Genomic DNA, 25,327 nt, shown 5'->3' on the forward strand with positions numbered 1-25,327 from the left:
ATAAAATTTGGTAATAAACTTTACAAATAAAAAGGGCAATAATAAAAAGTTTAAAATAGATTGGGCAATTAAGTATTGGTAAAATTGGGCAAGTATAAGATAGAATAATTAACTCAAGACTAGAATAGTGCAATAATGAGATGAAAAGTTTACAATAAAGTTGGGCACTTAAATATAAAATAAAAATAGGCAATAATAAAAAGTTTACAATAAGGTTGGTCAATATAGTTTAAAGTAAAATTGGGCAATAATAGAGATTTTAAAATAAAATTGGGCAATAATAGAGATTTTAAAATAAAATTGGGCAATAGAGTATTTTTTAAAGTGAGGCAGATTAACTGAGGACAAGCTATGGTTAGTTTCAATTAAAATAAAATAGAACAATGAAGTGGTAAGAAGTATAAAAGAAGAGAGATTCTGTAGATCTTAAACACAGTTAAGACTATGAGGTAGAATGGTCATTGAATACAACACTGACATTCAAAAGTAGTTGGGGTATTGGATTTTTTTTTTTTTTTTTTTTTGGGGGGGTGGAGGAACAAAATTTATTGCAATATAACACTAATGGTGGACAGTGGGTATTATCTGCACCTTACTCTGATTCTGTTAATCCAGCCTCACTTAGGAAAGTTTTAAGGTCATGTTCTATAGAGATGAAGTATCTCTTTCCAGTGGGCTGTTTCCTAACTACGATTTTTCCCTCCCTCACAAAGCACTGGTGGATTTTTTGGCCATAGCGTAATTTTCTTAGCCGATAAAGGAGGTTTTGTCTTGTTTTGGTAAGGCACTCATTGACATAAACATCATTTTTCATAGAAATGGATGTTTTTAGTAGGTTGTTTCTTTGTAGGCTAGTTTGGAATTTTAAAAGCACTGTTTTTTTACCTGCTTGGTAGCCCATCAGTTTGCAATCCTTTAGGTCATCACTACGTATGTTAAGGCGAAGGTGGTCCTTGATAAGCTGTAGGGTGGTCTCCATGCAGGTTTCTTGGGTGACTGTGGCTGGAAGATGTTTGCTGTTAACTACAACAGCGTCAGATAGCTGTTGTTGGTCATTATGGTCTTGGAAGTTGGTTATGACATTGGCAAGTTGTTGGTCCACTCTCAATCTTTCCTCTGTAATGTTGGCAGTAAGTAGGGTGACTTAGTCTTTTAGAGTATTGATGGTGTCTACGGACTGGGTGTGGGTGTTTCTTTGTTGTTCCATAGTGTCTAGTTTATGTTCTAGAGCAGTGATCTTGCTGAGGTACTGTGCATTGGAAGCTTTTAGTTACTGCATTCCCTGGGTTAGTTTGGTGATTATTTGGTTCTGAATCGTAAGGAGTTTAGCTATTTCTGGGTTGGTAATCTTCTTAACATCAAATCCAAGGAAGGAGTTATCTTGGACTGTGGTGGCGGCCATGTTTGTTGTTGTCTGTCGTGTGTTGTGGTGGTGCTGGTGGGTGATGAGGGTTGTGTCCTGGCTGGCAGTACGAAAAGTTTTCCTCGTGATATTACTGGTCTCACCTTTGATGTTAGGGGTCCTTAGCTGGTTACTGGATCTTCTTTTAATGCTCTGACCCTTGTCCATTGACTGCAGCTTCAGATGAAGAGTAGGCGATGGGTGATGGGTGAATGTTGTGGGGTATCACTTCAGTGGCAGCGGGGCAGGAAGTGGTAATACGAGTCCTATTAGTTGGTAATTTATGTACTTTTGGGTGATTTCTGCAGTTGATTTATATCATTCTGGGTATCTACACATGTTAGTGTTATGTAGGTCTTGATTAGGCCATCACAGGGCTGCTGGGACCCTCCGGTAGAAGTAAAAATAGAGGACAAGGTTCCTGTTGCCGCTTGCCGCTGGTGTAGATCTACAGTTTGGGCCCTCAACATAAAGCCGTAGATCTATGGCGCGGACCCTGAAAGGGTTAAGGAACCTCTCTTGAGGGGGAAGTATGCATCCTGAAATTTCGTTTGTATCCAGAAGCAAAAAATCGACCAAACGACAGTTTGTATCTTGAAAAGTTCACATGGTGGGGCGTTTGTAAGCTGAGGTTCCACTGTACTTTGTTTTACTTTAATGAGGTGATGCACGTGTTATGGTGAGCAGAAAAAATAGATGGGTTTTATAGTAAAGTGAAACTTACACAAGGATGTCTGATGTTGCAATAGTTTCCGAAACTGCAGTATGTATGTGTAATCATTTGAAAATTTAATGATGCATTACATTTTAAATAATTTTTTTACAGAGAGGCTTCAAACTTCGTGAAAAGTTGGCCAATGCAAATTTTGGTATGTCAAGACCCAATTCCCTCCACCTGCTGCCTTCCACACCACAAATTCGTGGACTTCATACATTTATACGTAACAAGGACACTCCACGTGATGAGTTCATATTTTATTCTAAGAGATTAATACGACTTGTCATCGAACATGCGCTGACTTTACTGCCTTTTACGGTTAGGATCAAAACAGATAATTGCTTTGTTTTACCATTAGTTGGTTTCTGTGCATTCTACCCTTTATTTTTTTCACAATTAAACAAGTAGACCTTCCAGTATCTAAATTCTAAATTCTTTCTGTTCAGATGTGAGAATTGCATCATTGGCTTCTGTTTTAAGTTTATTTAAGTTGTGTTTATATTTGAATTCATTAATATTAATAATTAAATTAATGATAATCATAAATTTTAGGGAAAAATAGAATTGGTGACGATATTTTAGGTAAAATTGAAGTTTATGAACATGAAACTTGGGGTTTTCATAATGTTATTAAGATAGAACTAATCAAGGTGCTAAAGTGTTTTACTTTAATATTCAGTAGCTCCATTATTTTTAGATTTTAACCCTTAAATGGTCCAAACGTATATATACGTTCTCTTGCGTAGCGCCCCGAATTTTTAAAAAAATCTTTTTTTTTTTTAATAGGAAAAAAGAGCATATGGTACCCAGGCGTCCCCAATTTTTTTCATATGGCACACAGTGAGTGTGTACACCCATTCTCTCATGTCTAGGCGACTCAGGCTTATCGTGCCAATGTTGAATGAATGACAAAGGAAACATATATATATATGTTTGGGGCACTACGTGAGAAAGCGTATATACACCTACCATCCGACTTACGACCGAGCTTGGTTCTGACCAACAGGTCGTAAGTCAAAATGGATGTAAGTCGAACTTTACTACTGAATATCAACATCACATTTTTGTAATGACTCTATTTTATTGTTTTATTTTGGTATTTCATTTTTTACTTTACTTTTTATGCTGTTAGTACTGTAGTTTATACTGTAAGGTTTAGGATAAACACTGTATACAACACAAACAGTTGTTTATTTCCCAGAAATTTGGCATAAAAAGCACAGTCGTAAGTCGAGTGGTCGTATGTCGAGCAGGTCGTAAGTCGGATGTAGGTGTATACGTTTGGACCTTAATTCATATGTTCATATTTGTTAGTGATTTAACATCAATTGCTATTTGTCTTTTCTTTTTTAATAATTGTAACAGCTATTTCTCTGTGTACTCCTTATGAATGCAATTATTGATCCTGATGTCAACCTCTTATTGAACTGCACACATAATCCTAACAGTAATTGCCATTACTACACTGCTAGTCAGGCTAATACCCTTCTCAGTGTTGGCAAGAACATTTCAGTCTTCAACTTCAATGTTAGATCATTGAGTAAACACTATGATGACCTCATTGCACTACTGAAGTCTCTAAATGCTACTATAACTTTCGTTATACTTACTGAAACCTGGCTCAGACAAGATTTGGCAGACATTTTTTACCATACCTGGTTACACAGCCATACATAACTGCAGGCCTGACCAATCATGAGGAGGCACTGCCATCTATTACTCTGATGAACTAGAATGTATGAAATCAACTAATGTACAGGACGAAAACGGTGAATATATAATAGCTAAATTCACATCAAGAACACTAAAGAAACCTATAACAGTTGGTGCAGTCTACAGACTACCACACTCAAATACTTACATTTTAAGCAGTAACCTTAGAAACATGATAATTGAGTCGGAGTTGAATAAACACCATCTGATACTAGCAGGAGATTTCAACATAAACCGTATCCAAGCAACTGATCCTCCAGTAGCTGATTTCACAAATGCTATGAACAACAGCTTGTTGCTGCCCTCTATAACGAAGTCAACAAGAATCTCTGAGACAAGTGCCTCATTACTTGACCATATCTGGACCAACACTGTATCCCCACTACAAGCAGGTATAATCACAGACAACTTCACAGACCACTACCCTACCCTTCTCATAACCAGCTTATCTAAACTACCTCAAGAAACAAGAAAGATCTCATTTCGCCTGCATGATGAGACATTGATAAACAACCTAAAACTAGCTCTAGGTGCCATTGATTGGCAGAGAGAGCTAGATGACAGTAATAATATCAATAAAGATATCAAAATTTTTTTACATAAAACCCTAAACCTCTATAACAAACATTGTCCAATCAAAATGAAACAGATCACAAAAAAGAGACTAAAAAGCCCATGGCTAAAAAAAAGTATACTCAAATCTATTAATAAAAAACACCAAATTGAAAAACAGTTCAGATTAGGCCTAATTACTAAAGAATTTACTAGAAGATACACATCAATGCTCACAAAACTAATATGTAAATCAAAGCAAATGTATATTATGAAAATAGATTTAGTGAAACGAAAGGTGATATGAAAAGTACCTTGCAAACCCTCTCCAAAATTTTGGGCTCTAGGAAACCGTCTGGAAATAGAGATAAACTTAACTAAACCAGATGAACCTCGCATACAACCTATAGACATGGCCGACAAATTTAATGTCTTCTTCTCTACTGTAGGATCAAAGCTAGCAAGTCAAATTCGTTGCTCAAATACCCAGCTGAGCGAGTACCTCACTGGCAACTATCCAAATAAGTACTCTATTTCTAGCTCCAACTAATCCCACTGAAGTCTCACTCATCATTAAATCATTAAAGAACAATGCAGGTGATCTAGATAACTTGCCACCATTCATATACAAAAAAAGCTGCACCAGAACTGTCACCCATTATTGCAACAAAGTTTAACAAATCTACAGCATCCTCAACCTTCCCATCTATACTCAAGACAGCAAGGGTCACCCCAATCCACGAAGGAGGAGATTCAACTGATTTGAACAACTACAGACCCATATCAAACTTGCCCTTACTTTCCAAGATATTTGAAAAAATAATACACAAGCGACTTTAGTCCTACCTTACATCCAACAACATACTTAACCCATGCCGGTTTGGGTTTAGACCAAAAAAAAGTATGACTGACGCTATTATACAAATGCTTGAACTAATATACATATTTATTTATTTATTTATTTATTTATTTATTAACAATTTGAGCACACATACAGAGGTACAAAAAAAATACAGATAAGAGCAGCATGCCAAAGCCACTTATACTATGCATAGCATTACGGGCTGGCTTAAAATTAACTTAAGATTAACTAAGCAATGATGAAATCAGTGATAAAACATTAATGTAAACAGATTACTATAAAGCACAAGTGAGTATTACAAAGACAGGTCATATGGTTGCATGCATTGTTGTACATTCAGTCGTATGAAGTATTCTGTTAGGTAGTGTATTTAAAAAATAATAAAGTTAGATTCGGTTTTAGGTTTAACATTTATGTGATATAATTGTGAGAAACATTTAAGATATACAATTTATAAGGTTCAGTTATTCAGTATTTATTTGGTTTTGGGTGAGTAAGTGATCTTTGAGAAGAGACTTGAATTTATAAACAGGTAGTGTTTCTTTTATATTTACAGGTAATGAATTCCAGATTTTAGGGCCTTTTATGTGCATTGAGTTTTTGCATAGTGTGAGATGGACACAAGGAACATCAAAGAGTGATCTGTGCCTTGTGTTATGGTCATGTGTTCTGTTGAGGTTGGCAAGGAGATGTTTGAGGGGAGGGTTAATATCAGAGTTAAGTGTTCTATGTATGTAATAGGTACAGTAATAAGTATGGATGTTTTGTATGGTGAGTAGGTTTAGTGTATTGAATATTGGTGGAGTGTGCTGCCTGTAGTGAGAATTTGTTATCATTCTAACTGCAGCCTTTTGTTGGGTAATTAGTGGTCTGAGATGGTTAATTGTTGTTGAGCCCCATGCACAAATTCCATAGGTGAGATAGGGGTAAATAAGAGAGTGATATAGGGCCAGGAGGGCTGACTGTGGAACATAGTACCGTATCTTCGATAGTATGCCTACAGTCTTGGAAATTTTCTTAGAAATTTGTTGTATATGTGTATGAAATTTGAGTCTATTATCAAGGTGGATTCCTAAGAATTTTCCCTCTGTTAGCTTTGTGATAGGTGATCCGTTTATCATTATGTTAAGAGGGACATCTGTAGCTCTGTTACCAAACTGAATGAAGTAGGTTTTGTCAATGTTTAGTGTAAGTTTGTTAGTCCTCATCCAGGTAGATATTTTCTGTAATTCGGTATTGACAGTATTGGCTAGCGTGACTGGGCTCGGGTGAGAGAAGACGTATGTAGTGTCATCTGCAAATAGTGTGGGTTTGAGTAATTGCGAAGCATTTGGAAGGTCATTTATGTATAGGAGAAAGAGAAGAGGGCCAAGGACACTTCCCTGTGGGACACCAACTGTAATTGGTTGCGCAGAAGAGTTTGCCCCATTTGCGTACACATATTGGCTTCTGTTGCTGAGGTATGACTTGAGGTAGTTGAGGGAGTGCCCTCTTATACCATAGTGTGACAATTTTACGTGGAGCAAGTCATGGTCAACTGTATCAAAAGCTTTACGTAAGTCAATGAAGATCCCCAGTGGGACTTCTTTTTTCTCTGTTGCAGTGTATATATGTTCTAGCATGTGTATAATAGCATCATTAGTATTTTTATTAGGCCTGAATCCAAATTGGCAGGGGTTAAGTATGTTTTGGGAGATAAGGTAGGAGTAGATTCGTTTATGAATTAATTTTTCGAAGATTTTTGAGAGAGGGTGTAAATTGGATATTGGCCTATAGTTATTCAACTCTGTTTGGTCTCCTCCTTTGTGGATCGGGGTGACCCTTGCTATTTTGAGTACTGTAGGGAAGGTGGAGGATTCAATGGATTTGTTAAAGAGTGTTGCAATGATTGGTGATAGCACTTGTGACACTTTTTTGTATATAAAGGGTGGTAAGGTATTTAAATCTCCTGCCTTGTTTTTTAGTGCGTTGATAATGAGGGAGACTTCGTATGGGTTAGTCGGAGCTAGGAACAGTGTGTTCGGGTAGTTGCCGGTGAGGTAGTCATTTGGTGGGGTATCTGAGCTTGGGATTTTATTGGCAAGGTTTTGTCCTATAGTGGAGAAGAAATCATTGAGTCTGTTTGCTGTTTCTGTTGGTGGGAGTTGGGGTTCATCTGATTTTGCTAATTTTATTTCGCTATTTCGTGATATCTTTTTTGTTCCCAGAATTTCTGATAGGGTTTTCCAGGGCTTTTTTATATCACCTTGTAAGTTGGATAATCTGTTCTCATAATACAATAGCTGTTGATAAAAATGAATATCCTCTGGGGCTCTTTATTGACCTACGAAAAGCGTTTGACACAGTCAACCACAATCTCTTTCACCTTAAACTGAATCATACAGCATCAGAGGACATTCTCTTGACTATCTAAAATCCTATCTTAACGACAGACACCAGTATGTTCATGCAAATGGAGTCAACTCTGCTATCAACCTGTAGCTGTAGGAGTACCCCAGGGTAGTGTCCTAGGTCCACTCCTCTTTCTCATCTACATCAATGATCTCCCCAATGCATCCCAACTCCTTAAACCAGTTCTATTCACAGATGACACTACATATGTCTACTCCCATTCAGACCCAGCTGTGCTTGGAAACACTGTAAACAATGAACTGCTAAAAATGTATGCTTGGATGATGACTAACAAACTCATTCTCAACATAGACAAAACATACTTCATGCTGTTTGGCAACAGAGCCTCAAATATCCAACTTAACATATTGTTAAATGGTTCCCTTATATCAAGACACATGGAGGGCAAATTTCTAGGTCTTCTCCTTGATTGCAATCTTAAATTTCAGTCCCATACCCATCACATAGCCAAGAAGATTACCAAATCAGTAGGAATCCTTTCCAAGATACGATACTATGTACCACAAACGACTCTCCTTACCCTGTACCACTCTCTAATACAGTGGACCCCCGGTTAACGATATTTTTTCATTCCAGAAGTATGTTCAGGTGCCAGTACTGACCGAATTTGTTCCCATAAGGAATATTGTGAAGTAGATTAGTCCATTTCAGACCCCCAAACATACACGTACAAACGCACTTACATGAATACACTTACATAATTGGTCGCATTGGGAGGTGATCGTTAAGCGGGGGTCCACTGTATATCCTTACCTCACCTATGGTATTTGTGCCTGGGGCTCAACCACCTTAGACCCTTAATAATCCAACAAAAAGCTGCTGTGCGGGTGATAACCAGCTTCTGTGCTAGACAGCACACCCCACCACTTTTCAAAAGACTCAACTTGTTAACCCTTTCAGGGTCCAGAGGCCAAATTTCAAAGTGTTCACCAGTGCCCAAGAATTTTCAAAAAATGATTTTGATATGTTTTCTTATGAAATGGTAGAGAATCTTTTTCTGAAGGTAATAAAACAAAAAGTACAAAATTTGGTGGAAAACTGATGAAATTATGCTCTCGTGAATTTTGATGTGTCCGTGATATTTACGCATCGGCGATTTTGCCTAATTTGACTCTCATTTAAGGCCAATTACATTATTCCAGTTGACCAAATTCTTAGTTATTTCAGTAGTATTACTTCTATTCTATCGATTGAACACAAGAAATCACCAAATCAACTGTTTCAACTACAAAATAATGTGATTGTAAATTGGTAATTTGGCCAGTTTAGTGCAAAGTTCAACATATTCTAATTTCAGAATAGGGTTCAGAATAAACAATGCAAGCATTCCTGGCACTAAACTAGCATTTCCTCTGTTCATTAGTTGTGTTTTCAGGCTTTCCAAATGAATTCCATTTTGATTTTTTATTCACATAATGAATTTTTATTCAAACCAAAAAATAGAAGATTTACTGTTATGCAATAATTGTATAAATAATATCACCACATTTGTGAACGTATATTAGACCCACCAGCTGGCGTGTATTAGACATGTGAAGTCATTTGTTTACTCTTGAACATCGACAAAAATTTAACATTTTTTTAATATATTACATTTCTGTAATATATCTTCCATTCTATGAAATGAGACCAAGAAATCACAAATACAACCATAAAAACATACAAAAAAACACTGCAAAGTCACTGTTTTAATCAAAAATTATGGTCTAAGTTTTTTTCTCTCATTTTGCACTGTGTGCTGCAGGATTTGTTTTATGTGGTGCACACATACCACATAGATGTATTCTCTCATATCTAGGCCCAAATTTACTTATCACAGCTTATCAGAGTGAGCTGAGCTCATGGTGTAGATCTACGGTTTGGACCCTCAACGTAAAGCCGTAGATCTACGACATGGACCCTGAAAGGGTTAAATATACAAGACATACACTCTTATTATTTTGCCTACTACATATACAGAACATTAAACTCCACTGTAAACCCTCCCCTAAAATTACTCCTTGACAGTTACAACAGAATGCACAGGCACAATACAAGGCATAAGGCACGTTTCAACATCCCTCGAGTCAGACTCTCACTATACAAAAACGCTATGCACATAAAAGGCCCGAAGATCTGGAACTCGATACCGGAACAGGTCAAGGATCCCCTGACAGCTTATAAATTTAGGACTTTGCTAAAAAATCATCTTATCTCACAATATTAACCAAATCAACCAAACATCTGCTAACTAGTTTTATTATGTGACCTCTAGGCTCTTAATTCTGCCAATCCATAAAATCATCTTATTTCTCAATATTAACCAAATCTGCCTAAACATCTGTTAATTAGTCTTATCATGTGACCTCCTGGCTTTTAATTTTGCCATTCCATAAAATATTACCACTTGCACCATTACTTGTAAAGTAGATTTTGTGTGCAATTTCAAGCTTATTTTACTGAACCCTACTCACTTGTACTAAGTTTGAATAAGATTGTATTAAATTTAAATAAGATTGTAAAACAGCAAACCACTATTACTTGTCTAGTTTTAAGTATAGTTACTATGTACACTAGTTTTAATTAATTACGTACTATGTATTAGGATTAGTTTGCCCGAAATGCCTTGGCATGATAGTGGCTATCTTTGTACTTAGCAAATCAAAATTGTAATTGCACATTGTAACCTTTACAAAGAAATAAACTTTACTTTACTTTACTATATGGTGCCACTTATCTGCACACACATAATATCTTCAAAACAAACAAGGGTATTTTTCTGGAAATAAAGACACTGGTAGCAATGAATTCCTCTATTAAGATGTTTCACCTAAAGCTTGGCTTTATTAAATATGTAGGAATGAGCTAATAAGCATATCAAAAGAGGGGAAGGGCAGTTAAGAAATCGATATATTCAATTAAAGAGAGAAATAAAAAAAGGGATAAGAAAAGCAAAAAGGGATTATAAGGCTAAGGTCGCAAGGGATTCGAAGACTAACCCAAAAGGGTTCTTTCAGGTATACAGAAGTAAGATTAGAGACAAGATAGGCCCACTTAAGAGAAGCTCAGATCAGATCACTGACAGTGATAGGGATATGTGTGAAATTTTCAATTCTTACTTCCTCTCAGTCTTTACTCAGGAAGATACTAGCGAAATTCCAGAAATAATTAATTATGTAGAACAGGACGATAATAAACTATGCACGATTGCAGTAACTAGTGACATGGTCCTCAGACAAATAGAGAAATTAAAACCTAACAAATCCCCAGGCCCTGATGAATTGTTTGCAAGGGTTTTAAAGGAATGTAAAGAAGAACTTTGCAAACCTTTGGTTAATCTTTTCAATATATCACTACAAACTTCCATAGTGCCTGATAAGTGGAAAATGGCAAATGTAATACCTATTTACAAGGCAGATGACAGGTCCTTAGCTTCAAACTGTAGACCAATAAGCCTTACCTCCATAGTTGGACATTTTATGGAATCAGTAATTGCCGAGGCAATTCGTAGCCATCTTGATAGGCATAAATTGATAAATGAATCTCAACACGGTTTTACTAAGGGGAATTCCTGTCTTATGAATTTACTAACTTTGAGGAGGTAGATCATGGTAATGAATATGATATTGTGTATATGGACTTCAGTAAGGCTTTCAATAGAGTTCCACATCAGAGACTTTTGAGGAAACTTAAGGCACATAGAATAGGAGGAGAAATTTTTTCCTGGGTATAGGCGTGGTTAACAAATTAGGCAGCAAAGAGTTTGCATAAATGGGGAGAAATCAGAATGGGGGCACGTCTATCTACCTTGATGAGTGGAACTGTCTACCTAGTTGGGTTATTGAGGCTAGGACTTTGGGTAGTTTCAAATTTAGGTTGGATAAATATATGAGTGAGAGGGGTTGGATTTGAGTGGGACTTGCAAATGAGTGGATAGAGTTACTAGACCTTATTTCTTGAGTAGCATTGATAATTGGTTTGGGCAAATGTTTTGCTAGTGGGATGGATTGTAAAGGGCCTGCCTAGTATGGGCCAACAGGCCTGCTGCAGTGTTCCTCCTTTCTTATGTTCTTACGTCACAAGTGGTGTTCCACAGGGGTCAGTGTTGGGCCCCTTGTTGTTCACAATTTACATAAACAATATAGATGAGGGAATAAATAGCGACATAAGCAAATTTGCTGATGACACCAAAATAGGCCGTCCAATTCATTCTGTTGAGGACATTAGTGCACTCCAGAATGATTTGAATAGACTGATGCAGTGGCCGGAGAAGTGGCAGATGCAGTTTAATATAGACAAATGCAAAGTTCTAAATGTTGGACAGGACAATAACCATGCCACTTATAAACTGAATAGTGTACCTCTTAATACTACTGATTGCAAAAAGGATTTAGGAGTTCTGGTTAGCAGTAATCTGAAACCAAGACAACAGTGCATAAGTGTTCGCAATAAAGCTAACAGTATCCTTGGCTTCATATCAAAAAGTGTAAATAATAGAAGTCCTCAGGTTGTTCTTCAACTCTATATATCCTTGGTTAGGCCTCATTTAAGTTATTCCGCACAGTTCTGGTCACCATATTACAGAATGGATATAAATGCACTGGAAAACATACAGAGGAGGATGACAAAGTTGATCCCATGTATCAGAAATCTTCCCTGTGAGGATAGATTGAAGGCCTTGAAACTGCACTCTCCAGAAAGGTGTAGAAGTAGGGGAGGATATGATTGAGATGTATAAATGGAAAGCAGGAATAAATAAAGTGGATGTAAATAGCGTGCTGAAAATATCCAGCCAAGACAGGACTCACAGCAATGGCTTCAAGTTGGAAAAGTTCAGATTCAGGAAGGCTATAGGAAAGCACTGGTTTGGTAATAGAGTTGTGGATGAGTGGAACTAACTCACGAGTACCGTCATAGATGCTAAGACGTTGTGTAGTTTTAGAAATAGGTTGGATAAATACATGAGTGGGTGTGAGTTGGACCTAACTAGCTTGGGCTACCAGGTCTGGTGCCGTGCTCTTTCCTTAAGTGGAAGTGACCAGACTAGGTGATCATTGTTCTAGGCCAGGGGGTGGCATGGACTTGCTTCGCATGGGTCAGTAGGCCTTTTGCAGTGTTCCTTCTTTCTTATGTTCTTATAAGACATGCAAGCACCCTGAGATCAGGGTGCTCTCATGTCTTATAAGGTGATGTAGGTATCTGCTCTTTTTCTGTATACCTGATAAAAGCCTGTATATGAAATGTTATAATGAAAGCATTTCCTAGTCTCAGAGTCTTTAATTCTACTTGTTAGCTTTTACCACTGTTTACCAAGTGGAGAGTCCTTTTTATGATAGCCGAACCAGAATTTAGATGCTTGTGGCATATGTTTAAGTGAACTTTCATAAATATCACTTTAAGGCATTTGAAATATCCATGGTGAAACTTATGCCTTTAGCTACTCCTCACTGATGTAGATGCTTGAGGGTACTAGGTATCAAATATACATAGAATTATTATTTTGGGATGCATGGAGAGATGGTGATATAATGAAATAGCAGTTGTTCGTTATGACCATTTCAGGTAAGGAAGTGGATTGTATGTTGGGCTATTTTATTTGCACTTGGTATTACAGTAACTTGCCATGTGAAGTAGAAAATGTCATGTTTCTCTCAGTGATTGTTCATCATTACAACTGCTGCTAGGCTTACTTTTTGTTTTGTCGACTGTTCATGTTTTTTTCTGAAATTAAAAGCCATCTTGATCAAAAAAATTTTAAACTATGGAATTTTATAATTCTTCATAAAATGTTATGGTTTTACTGAAAAACGTAACATAAAATGTTATGTAATAAAGTTGGTAGAATTACCGACAATATGTAAAGTAAAAGGACACAAGTGCAACTAATGTGACATTTATTGTGGCAACGTTTCGCTCTCCAGGAGCTTTATCAAGCCATTACAAACAATACATGGACACAGAGGGTATATAAAGGCTCAGAGTGAGGTGAATACTAGTACCTCACTAGTATTCACCTCACTCTGAGCCTTTATATACCCTCTGTGTCCATGTATTGTTTGTAATGGCTTGATAAAGCTCCTGGAGAGCGAAACGTTGCCACAATAAATGTCACATTAGTTGCACTTGTGTCCTTTTACTTTACATAAAATGTTATGGTTTTGTATATTAGCACTGCTGTCACTGTGAAGGTAAACATTACACAATAACAGCAGTGTTAATATACAAAAACTGCTCTACATGGATAGTTTTTTATAGCTGTATTTTTACATCAACGTTTTTTATGGTAATATGCAGATAGTGAATTAGCCCTTATTGTTATAAAAGGTTTCTTTCTGTAAACTGTATCTGCTTTCTGTTGTTAATATACTTGTCTGTTAATAAGTGTAGATAGGACTTATCTTATTGGACCCTTATCATTGAAGCAGTGGCAGTTTATCAAAAATGTACTTCATGTGAAAAAACAGCATAGCATACACTGGAAAGATTTAAATGAATTCACTCCTATATGTCATCTTACACTTTCAAGCAGGATGTGACAGTTGAAACCCCCCAGGGCATCCCTTATGAGGGTAAGCGCATTGCAACAGAAAAGATTTGTGGAGTGTCCATCCTAAGAGCAGGAGAAACAATGGAGAATGCTCTTTGTGAAGTTTTAAAAGATGTCCGAATTGGCAAGATTCTCATTCAGACAAACCTAGACACTGGAGAACCTGAGGTAAGAAAAATAGGAGCTATTCATCACCTGTAGCATTTAACCCTTCCACTGTCCAGACCTCAAAATTAATATTGCTCTGTGTTCACTTTAAAAACAAAATTCTGAAATGGTAGAAAATCTTCTTCTGAAGGATGACACCAAAGGTTAAAAAAATTGATAGAAAACTTATGGAATTATGTACAGTGGTCCCTCAATAATCGTCCGGCCTGAAAGTCGTCCATTTCGGAAATAGTCCTGTTTTTTCGTCAAAATATTGGCTCGCAAATGGCCCGGTAACTTGCTAATAGCCCTTCGTCCCGGACGCGTACTCACGCTCTGAGCCGCCTCGGCCTTTCCTTCCCAGCCAGTGTGCCATTGTTTACCAGTGAGCGACGGTCCCCTCACGTGCTCCAGCGAAATATTTCATAATGTTCCATTTACAGTGGAACCTCAAATTTCGAACTTAATCCGTTCCAGGAGCTAGTTCTAAATTCGAAAAGTCTGAAATTCGAAGCAATATTTCCCCTAAGAAATAATGGAAATACAATTAATCCTTTCCAGAAACCCAAAAATATTCACAAAAAAATACATTTTATAGAGATTAATTACAGTTTTACATACACACAACAAATGCTATAGTCTTTAATTATGTATAGTAATATAAAATAACATTTTTACTTACCTTTATTGAAGATTGGTGATGGCATCTGGAAGATAGGGAGGAGGAGAGAGGGAGTTGGGGTTATTGTTTGGAAGGAGAATCCCCCTCCATGAGGACTTCCGGTATCAAAGCCCTCTCTGGGGTTGCTTCCCTTCTCTGTATTTTAATGCCACTAGGACCAGCTTGAGAATCATTGGACCCCATTCTCACAAAATAACTGTCTACAGTCCTCTGTTTCTGTCTCACAAAATAACTATCCACAGTCGTCTGTTTCTGTCTCACAAAATAACTGGCCACAATCGTCTGTTTGTCTCACAAAATAACTCCACAGTCGTCTGTTTCTGTCTCACAAAATAACTGTCCACAGTTGTCTGTTTCTGTCTCACAAAATAACTGTCCACAATCGTCTGTTTGTCTCACAAAATAACTCCACAGTTGTCTGTTTCTGTCTCACAAAATAACTGTCCACAATCGTCTGTTTGTCTCACAAAATAACTCCACAGTTGTCTGTTTCTGTCTCACAAAATAACTCCACAGTCGTCTGTTTCTGTCTCACAAAATAACTGTCCACAGTTGTCTGTTTCTGTCTTACAAAATAACTGTCCACAATCGTCTGTTTGTCTCACAAAATAACTCCACAGTCATCTGTTTCTGTCTCACAAAATAACTGTCCACAGTCGTCTGTTTCTGTCTCACAAAATAACTGTCCACAGTCGTCTGTTTCTGTCTCACAAAATAACTGTCCACAGTCCTCTGTACATCCTGGCAAGCTCAACAAGTCTCACTCCAATCTCATACTTCTGTATTATTTCCTTCTTCACATCTATGGTGTTTCTCACTTTCTTTACCACAGGGGTGCTGCTAGCAAGCTTCTTTGGGCCCATGGCAGCTTATTTCACAGCCCCACAAGCACTAAACACAATTAAATAATCATAAAATGTGTGAATGAGATCGCAGGTTAGTGTTCACTCAAGCATAAACAAAGCTAGACTGCTCACGGCGCCTGCGCGGGGCCGCGGACAGAGGGGGGCCAGTGGACAGGTCCCGTACCCAGCGGTCCGATAATAGAGACACAGTTTGTCCGAGAAAATGGCCTTATTTTCGAAACGTTCGATATGTGATACGTTCGATTTTTGAGGTTCCACTGTATTTTAGTGCTTGCAAGTTATTTAAGTGCTAAATAAGCTACCATGACTCAAAGAAAGCTCCTAGTGCCAAGCCTTTGGTAAAGAAGGTGAGAAATACGATTGAATTTAAGAAAAACATCATTGAACAATATGATAGTGGCGTACGTGTGGGCGAACTGGCCAGGATGTATAACAAATCCCGTACAACCATATCTTCCATCATAGCCAAGAAAAAGGAAATCAAGGACGCTGTTGTTGCAAAGGGGGTAAATATGCTGACAAAAATGAGATCACCAGTACTCGAAGATGTTGAGAAGTTATTATTGGTGTGGATAAATGAGAAACAATTAGCAGGAGGTAGTGTTATGACGTCGTTTATTTGTGAAAAGGCTAGGCAGTTGCATGACGATTTGGTAAAGAAATTGCCTGCAACTAGTGGTGATGTGAGTGAATTTAAGGCCAGCAAAGTTTTAAAGAGACGCCAGAAACAGAGCTCTCTGGACAGTTTTTTTGTGAGACAAGACTCCAGTGACTCTCAAGGTGGTCCTAGTGGCATTAAGAAACAGAGAAGAGAAGTAACCCCGGAAAAGCAATTGGTACCCGAGGTGTTGACGGAAGGGGATTCCCCTTCCAAACAGTAAATCATCCAATCTGTCTCCTTCTCCAATCTTCCATACATAAAGAAGAATCGCCAATAAAGGTAAGTGTTATTCTGTTAATGTTTAATTCATCATGTGCCACTGTATTGTTTATGTACTACATCTATATTTCATGTAAAAAAATTTTTTTGTTTTAATACTTCTGGGTGTCAGGAATGGATTAATTGAATTTACATTATTTCTTATGGGGAAAATTGATTCGTAAATCGTCCATTTTGATAATAGTCCCACTTCCAGGAACGGATTATGGACGATTATTGAGGGACCACTGTAATTGCAAAGTTAGTGATCTGGGCACAATTTATGCATTAGTTATTTCACCCACTTTAAAGCCCTATTTTTGGCCAATTCCCAATTTTTAGCTATTTCACTAGAATGCCTTTCATTCTATTGATTGAGCATAAGAAATCATGCATTTTACTATCAAAATTACCCTATAAAGTGCACAGATTTGATATTTTTTGGTTTTACATAAAGCTGAAAAAATTTCAGTTTAACCCTTTAGCTGTAGGATAACTAGGTAGTAGGTAAGTAGACAGCAACCACCCAGGGAGGTACTACCATCCTGCCAGGTGAGTGTAAAACGGAAACCTATAATTATTTTACATGATGGTAGGATTGTTGGTGTCTTTTTTTCTGTCTTGTAAACATTCAAGGTTTCAGGTATGTCTTGCTGCTTCTAATTACGCTTAGGTCACACTACACATGCATGCACAAGCATGTATACAGTAGATCGTTATATTACATGGTAGCTGCATTCTAGAAAGTGCCGTGTTAGGTAAATCCGTGTTAGATAAACTGAAGAATGGTAAACTTTGGTTTACTTCCATTCGAAGGTTTCTTGTTTTTTTTTTTTCAGTTTTATTTTTTCACATAACGTATGTGGCCTGTGAGACCAAAGTATGGTGCAATATACATATACAGTGGACCCCCGCATAACGATATTAATCCGTTCATGAGAGCTCATTGTTATGCGAAATTATCATTATGCGAATGAATTTTCCCCATAAGAAACAATGGAAATCAAATTAATCCGTGCAAGACACCCAAAAGTATGAAAAAAAAAATTTTACCACATGAAATATACATTTTCCTACACAAAAAGAGAAGGATACATGCACAATAGTAGAGTAGTACATGCACAGTATATATTGTGCATGTACTACTCTACTAAATGAAGAATGAATGACACTTACCTTTATTGAAGATGCAGCAATGACTGATGAGACACTGTGTCCTGGGAGTGCCTTTTCCTCCTGAGTACTGTAGGTCCTGTTTAGCATTTTCTTCCAGAACAGGCCTTATCACACTGTGTATGCCACTACGATTCTTAAATCTCTCAAACCAACCTTTGCTGGCTTTAAATTCACCAATATGAGCACTAGTTCCAGGTGTTTTTCCCTGTTCACCTGGGTGTTAGTCGACTGGTGTGGGTTGCATCCTGGGAGACAAGATTAAGGACCCCAATGGAAATAAGTTAGAGAGTCCTCGATGATGCACTGACTTTCTTGGGTTATCCTGGGTGGCTAACCCTCTGGGGTTAATAGTTTCTCGGTAATTGTTTCACGTTAAGCCACACCAACAACACTCGCTCCACATCTTCGAGAAATACAGCTGATGGTGGTGCAGCAACAACAACAGCTGTGGTGCAGCTGACCATGGTGCAGCAGCAGCTGTGGTGCAGCAGCAGCTGTGGTGCAGCAGCAGTTGTGGTGCAGCAACAGCTGACTGGTCCAATTTATCAGCTGACTGTGGTGCAGCAGCAGCTGACTGTGGTACGATAGTATTTATCACCCTTTTTACCACAGGGTTGGCACTAGAAGCTTTCTTTGGGCCCATGGTGGCTTATTTAGCAGTTACAAGCACTATAAATAATGAAATAATACAAAATGTATCGAATGTATGCATGCAACCGGCCACCCTGGCTTGTAAACAATGACGGCAAGGCAGGCGCTCAGGCTGGACGGAGAGGTTCAGGACAGATTCGGGACGAGTCATGTTCAGAAACAGCTGATGGTGCAACAGCAGCTGACCGTGGTGCAGCAGCAGCTGACTGATCCAGCAACAGCTGACTGGTCCAGCAACAGCTGACTGATCCAGCAACAGCTGACTGATCCAGCAACAGCTGACTGGTCCAGCAACAGCTGACTGATCCAGCAACAGCTGACTGATCCAGCAACAGCTGACTGGTCCAGCAACAGCTGACTGATCCAGCAACAGCTGACTGCAACAGCTGACTGATCCAGCAACAGCTGACTGACTGACTGATCCAGCAACAGCTGACTGGTCCAGCAACAGCTGACTGATCCAGCAACAGCTGACTGATCCAGCAACAGCTGACTGATCCAGCAACAGCTGACTGGTCCAGCAACAGTTGACTGATCCAGCAACAGCTGACTGGTCCAGCAACAGCTGACTGATCCAGCAACAGCTGACTGATCCAGCAACAGCTGATCGTGGTGCAGCAGCAGCTAACTGATCCAGCAACAGCTGACTGGTCCAGCAACAGCTGATCGTGGTGCAGCAGCAGCTGACTGATCCAGCAACAGCTGACTGGTCCAGCAACAGCTGACTGGTCCAGCAGCAGCTGACTGATCCAGCAACAGCTGACTGGTCCAGCAACAGCTGACTGATCCAGCAACAGCTGACTGATCCAGCAACAGCTGACTGATCCAGCAACAGCTGACTGATCCAGCAACAGCTGACTGGTCCAGCAACAGCTGACTGGTCCAGCAACAGCTGACTGATCCAGCAACAGCTGACTGATCCAGCAACAGCTGACTGGTCCAGCAACAGCTGACTGATCCAGCAACAGCTGACTGGTCCAGCAACAGCTGACTGGTCCAGCAACAGCTGACTGATCCAGCAACAGCTGACTGATCCAGCAACAGCTGACTGATCCAGCAACAGCTGACTGATCCAGCAACAGCTGACTGATCCAGCAACAGCTGATTGTGGTGCAGCAGCAGCTAACTGATCCAGCAACAGCTGACTGGTCCAGCAACAGCTGATCGTGGTGCAGCAGCAGCTGACTGATCCAGCAACAGCTGACTGGTCCAGCAACAGCTGATCGTGGTGCAGCAGCAGCTGACTGATTCAGCAACAGCTGACTGGTCCAACAACAGCTGATCGTGGTGCAGAAGCAGCTGACTGATCCAGCAACAGCTGATCGAGGTGCAACAGCAGCTGACTGATCCAGCAACAGCTGACTGGTCAAGCAACAGCTGACCATGGTGCAGCAGCAGCTGACTGTGGTATGATAGTATTTCTCACCCTTTTTACCACTGGGTTAGCACTAGAGGCTTTCTTGGGGCCCATGGTCACTTATTTTGCAGATGAAATCACCAAAAACGCTGTAATAATACGAAATGTTCCGATTGTATGCTTGGATGTTACCGCGGAGGCTGGCTTGTAAACAATGCCACCGGCGGAACATGTGAAGCTGGCTCAGGCCGCACATTAGAAGCGTCTCGGACGAATAGCGTTGAGCGAGTTTTTTAGCGGTATGCGAGGCAAAATTTTAGTGATAAAATGTATCGGTATGCGGATTTAACGTTATGTGATGCCAACGGTATGCGAGGGTCCACTGTATATTTACACTCCTCTCACATAAAACGAGTGTCTGCGTTTTTGTGGGCGTTTTTTTGTATGAGCACAGACAAAACAGCTCTTCTGAGCAGTTTTCTTCAAAGTATTAGCAGGCAGTTTTGTTAGGTAGTTATCCTAGGTAAATGGTTGTGTGTCATCATTCCTACCTACCTACCTATCATTCTTCATTCTTTTTTTTCATCATTCTTTCTTTCTTCATTCTTTTTCTTTCTTCATTCTTTTTCTTTCTTCATTCTTTCTTCATTCTTCCTTTCTTCATTCTTTCTTCATTCTTCCTTTCTTCATTCTTTCTTTCTTCATTCTTTGTTTTTTCATTCTTTCCTCCCTTCCTTCCTTCTGGTTTCTATAATATATATACACACATATATAGTCAGTGGACACTTATATAGAACTGCTATTATTATCTTCTAGAAGCTTGTGTTTGTGTGTGCTCCTAAATATGCTGAGTCAGGGTGTGGCAGCTGTCAAAATGACATATTATCGGCTGTCAGCACCCATGGGGTCTCATGAATTCCTGCCCACCTCCTAACTACCTTCCATTCTTTCTTTCTTTCTTTCTTTCTTTTTCTTTCTATCTTTCTTTTTCTTTCTTCCTCTTTATTTCTCTTTCTTTCTCTTTCTTCCTCTTTCTCTTTCTTTCTCTTTCTTTCTTTCTCTTTCTTTCTTTCTCTTTCTTTCTCTTTCTTTCTTTCTCTTTCTTTTCCTTTCTCTTTCTTCCTCTTTTTCTTTCTTCCTCTCTCTTTCTCTCTTTCTCTTTGTTTCTCTTTCTTTCTTTTGGTATCCTGGGCATTGCTTTTGGTCACAAACTCCTCAGAAACATGAAATTCATCTTCACTGACACTTCCATCTTGGGAAGAGAAGAGGCCCAGATTCGCGGGGGAATCACATATTTCTTACCGCCAGGCATGCTGAACAAGGACTACTGAAATGGCATTCCCACAATGCACCACTGGCTCCCTGATTTTTTTTATAGTGCACAGACTGACCGTGGAGACCCATTCTCTCACATGTGGGCCTACCAGCTCTCTCCTGGTTGATTTGAAGCCGCTAGAATTTTGGCGTATTAATATGTCAAACACATTGGCTCGTAAGACGTATATATACGACTGAAACAGTCAAAGGGTTTAAATAGTGTTGCAATAATGGGTGACAGCACATGAGCAGTTTTTTTATATATGAATGGTGGCAAGTTATTTATTACTGTATTTTTTAATGATTTAACCTGTTAACTGTCCAAATGAAGATCTACCTTTTCTTGCCCAGCACTCTGAATACAAGTGCCATCCAACTTACGACCAAGCTTGGTTCCGACCAATTGGTCGTAAGTCAAAATGGACGTAAGTCGAACCTTTGAAAATTGCCGACATACTGGGTAGGGCTTAATATCAAACTTTTGCTATATAATCTACCTACATATTACTGTAATGTAATCTACAATCATTATTTCATCCTTTTTACCATAATTTACTTCTATTGATATACAGTGGTCCCTCGTTTATCTTCGTTAATCCGTTCCTGGAAGTGTGACGATTATCGAAATAGACAATTTTCGAATCAATTTTCCCCATAAGAAATAATGTAAATACAATTAATCCATTCCTGACACCCAGAAGTATTAAAACAAAAAAATTTTTTACATGAAATATAGATGTAGCACATAAACAATACAATGGGACATGATGAATGAAACATTAACAGCATAACACTTACCTTTATTGGCGATTCTTCTTAGTGTATGGAAGACTGGAGGAGGAGAGAGATTGGATTAGTTACTGTTTGGAAGGGGAATCCCCTTCCATCAACACCTCAGGTACCAAGTCCTTTTCTGGGGTTACATACTTCTCTTCTCTGTTTCTTAATGCCACTAGGACCAGCTTGAGAGCCACTGGAGTCCTGTCTCGCAAGAAAAGTGTCTAGAAAGCTCTGTTTCTGGCGTCTCTTTAAAACTTCCTTAAAATGGGCCAAGACTCTGTCACTGTACAAGTTGCCAATATAGCTTGCAACATCCTTCTCAGGGTGATGTTTCTCCATAAATCTTTCCATCTTACCCCACATTGCAAAAATCTCCCTAATTTCTGAAGAAGGCACCTTCTTCCATCTCTCTTCCTCCTCCTCTGGAGCAAGATTCTGAGCTGCAAGCTGCTGCTGTTCCTGCTGAAGCTCTTGCAGCTCCTCAGTGGTTAGCTCTTCATTGTGGTCCTCCACTAACTCTTCCACATACTCCAAACTCACATCCAACCCCATGGAACTCCCCAATACCACAATAGATTTCACAACTGACATAGGCTCATCAGGGTCAGCCACAAACCCTAAATCTCTCTTGTGGACACAGTCTGGCCACAATTTTCTCCAAGCAACAACAGCTTCCTTGATTTCCTTTTTCTTTGCCACGATGGAAGATATGGTGGTATGGGGTTTGTTATACATCCTGGCCAGTTCGGCCACACGTATGCCGCTTTCATATTGTTCAATGATGCTTTTCTTAAATTCAATCGTATTTCTCACCTTCTTTACCAAAGGCCTGGCACTAGGAGATTTCTTTGGAGCCATGGGAACTTATTTAGCACTTGCAAGCACTAAAATGAATGGAATATTATGAAATATTTTGTATGAACAAGTGAGGGGACTGTCGTTCACTGGTAAACAATGGCACACTGGCTGGGAAGGGAGGCCAAGGCGGCTCAGAGCCATGAGTACGCATCCAGGACGAACGATGATTAGCAAGTCAACCGACCATTTGTGAGCCAATGTTTGGACGAAAATAACGTGACGATTTCCGAAAAAGACAACTGTCAAGCCCGACGATTATCGAGGGACCACTGTATTTTAATCATTTATGTACTGTATATTATGTATACATGGTAGTGAACTGTATTGTAAATTTTACATCTCATACTTTATCATACGTTATTTTTTTTTTTTTTTATTTAACAAGTCGGCCATCTCCCACCGAGACAGGGTGACCCAAAAAGAAAGAACAGCAACCACCCAGGGAGATACTACCGTCCTGCCAAGTGAGTGTAAAATGAAAGCCTGTAATTGTTTTACATGATGGTAGGATTGCTGGTGTCTTTTGTCTGTCTCATAAATATGCAAGATTACAGGTACGTCTTGCTACTTCTACTTACACTTAGGTCACACTAAACATACATGTACACATTTATGTATACACACTCATCTGAGTTTTCTTTGATTTTGTCTTAATAGTTCTTGTTCTTATTACTTTTCCTTTTATATCCATGGGGAAGTGGAATAAAAATCTTTCCTCCGTAGCATCGCGTATGTAAAAGTCAACTAAAATGCCGGGAACAATGGGCTAGTAACCCCTTTTCCTGTAATAATTACTAAAAAGAATAAGAAGAAGAATGTTACTGTTATCTTTAAGTATTGTTGACACAGTGGAATGGGAGAATACCACTGGTAGTGTCATCCTGCCAGAATGTCCTATAACCTATGCCCTAAGTAAAGAGAAACAACTTGAACATAATGATGTATTTGTTAGAAATATTGCCTGAATGACTGAATTTGGATATATATATATATATATATATATATATATATATATATATATATCCAAATTCAGTCATTCAGGCAGCCAACCACCCAGTCCAATATGTATTACACATACATATATATATATATATATATATATATATATATATATATATATATATATATATATATATATATATATATATATCTCTTTCTCTCTCTCTCTCTCTCTCTCTTTCTTTCTTTCTTTCTTTCTTTCTTTCTTTCTTTCTTTCTTTCTTTCTTTCTTTCTCTCTCTCTCTCTCTCTCTCTCTCTCTCTCTCTCTCTCTCTCTCTCTCTCTCTCTCTCTCTCTCTCTCTTCTCTCTGGGTGGTCTCTCTCTCTCTCTCTCTCTCTCTCTCTCTCTCTCTCTCTCTCTCTCTCTCTCTCTCTCTCTCTCTCTCTCTCTCAAGGTTTAAGGATCTCTAGCTTTATTGACAAGCTATTTACAGGTTAAGGATTCCTAACTTTATTGGCAAGCTAAAAGCTGTTACCTACATCAGCTCATTTGAAAGCATTTTTATTGTTATGAGACATACAAGTAGGGAACAGGATGAAGTTGGAGCCATCTGTGGGCCAGCATTTTCATTTGATCAACTGACTTTATCTCGTTGACATCATTATGCTGTACAAATGTGTTCCATACTCGAGTCATCCTGGGTATATATGATCTCAGATGGAGTGATGTTCTGGAGAAGGGTACAGCCAGAGTGAAGTTGCTGCTTTCTGCCCGTCTTGTGGCACAAAAGTTTGTTTCACGCTGTCCTCGAAGTGGATCCAAGTGTGGTACTTTGACAATATTGGCCTTGTACATAACAGTAAGGCCACCCACATCCCTCCTGTGTTGAAGGCTCTGCTGAAATGACAGATCTATCCAGGATGGGTCCAGGCGAGAGATGAGACGTCTTGCTCTGTTCTCTACTCTGTCAAGCAGTTGCAGATGAGGGGGAGGGGGGCAGGCAAACCAAGAAAGTGGAGCATACTCAAGGTGTGAGCGTACTTGTGCCTCGTACAGAATCTTGCAACCCCTACTGTCAAGCAGATGCGAGATACAGTGAAGTGCTGTAAGCTTCCTGGCTGCCTTGTTTGCAAGATTTACAACATGGTTCTTCATGGTTAGTTTGGAGTCAAATTTCACCCCAAGGATATCAACTTCTTCTCCAGGTGCCAACACCCTCCCATTCATCCTTATTACTGCACCAGCATTACCATCATGGTGCCTAGAGACGATCATCATTTGCGTTTTCTCAGGTGCAAACGTTACTTGCCATCTATTTCCCCAAGCTGATATAGCTCTTAGCTGGTGATTGATGTAGCTTAGAGCAGCTGGCATTTCTTCTCTTGGATAAGTGAATGTCAGTGTACAGTCATCTGCATATGCATGTGATTCTGGGACGAGATGAAGAAG

The 25,327-nt window shown here is 39.0% G+C and overlaps 1 protein-coding gene across 8 annotated transcripts in view; it reads left to right on the plus strand.

Moving 5' to 3' along the window:
* The window catches only part of l(2)k01209 (lethal (2) k01209), a 268,161-nt gene that overhangs the window by 203,656 nt on the left and 39,178 nt on the right, over positions 1-25,327 (plus strand). For 6 of the 8 annotated variants that reach the window (XM_070096203.1, XM_070096201.1, XM_070096202.1 and 3 more), the window contains 2 exons: positions 2,229-2,438; positions 14,165-14,353. In XM_070096203.1, coding sequence (XP_069952304.1) covers positions 2,229-2,438; positions 14,165-14,353 — 399 coding nt within the window. The remainder of the gene's footprint in view (positions 1-2,228; positions 2,439-14,164; positions 14,354-25,327) is intronic. The other 2 variants (XM_070096205.1, XM_070096209.1) reach the window with 2 other exon arrangements.

This window comes from Cherax quadricarinatus, chromosome 52 (assembly GCF_038502225.1).
Source record: "Cherax quadricarinatus isolate ZL_2023a chromosome 52, ASM3850222v1, whole genome shotgun sequence".
Classification (NCBI taxonomy): Eukaryota; Metazoa; Arthropoda; class Malacostraca; order Decapoda; family Parastacidae; genus Cherax; species Cherax quadricarinatus.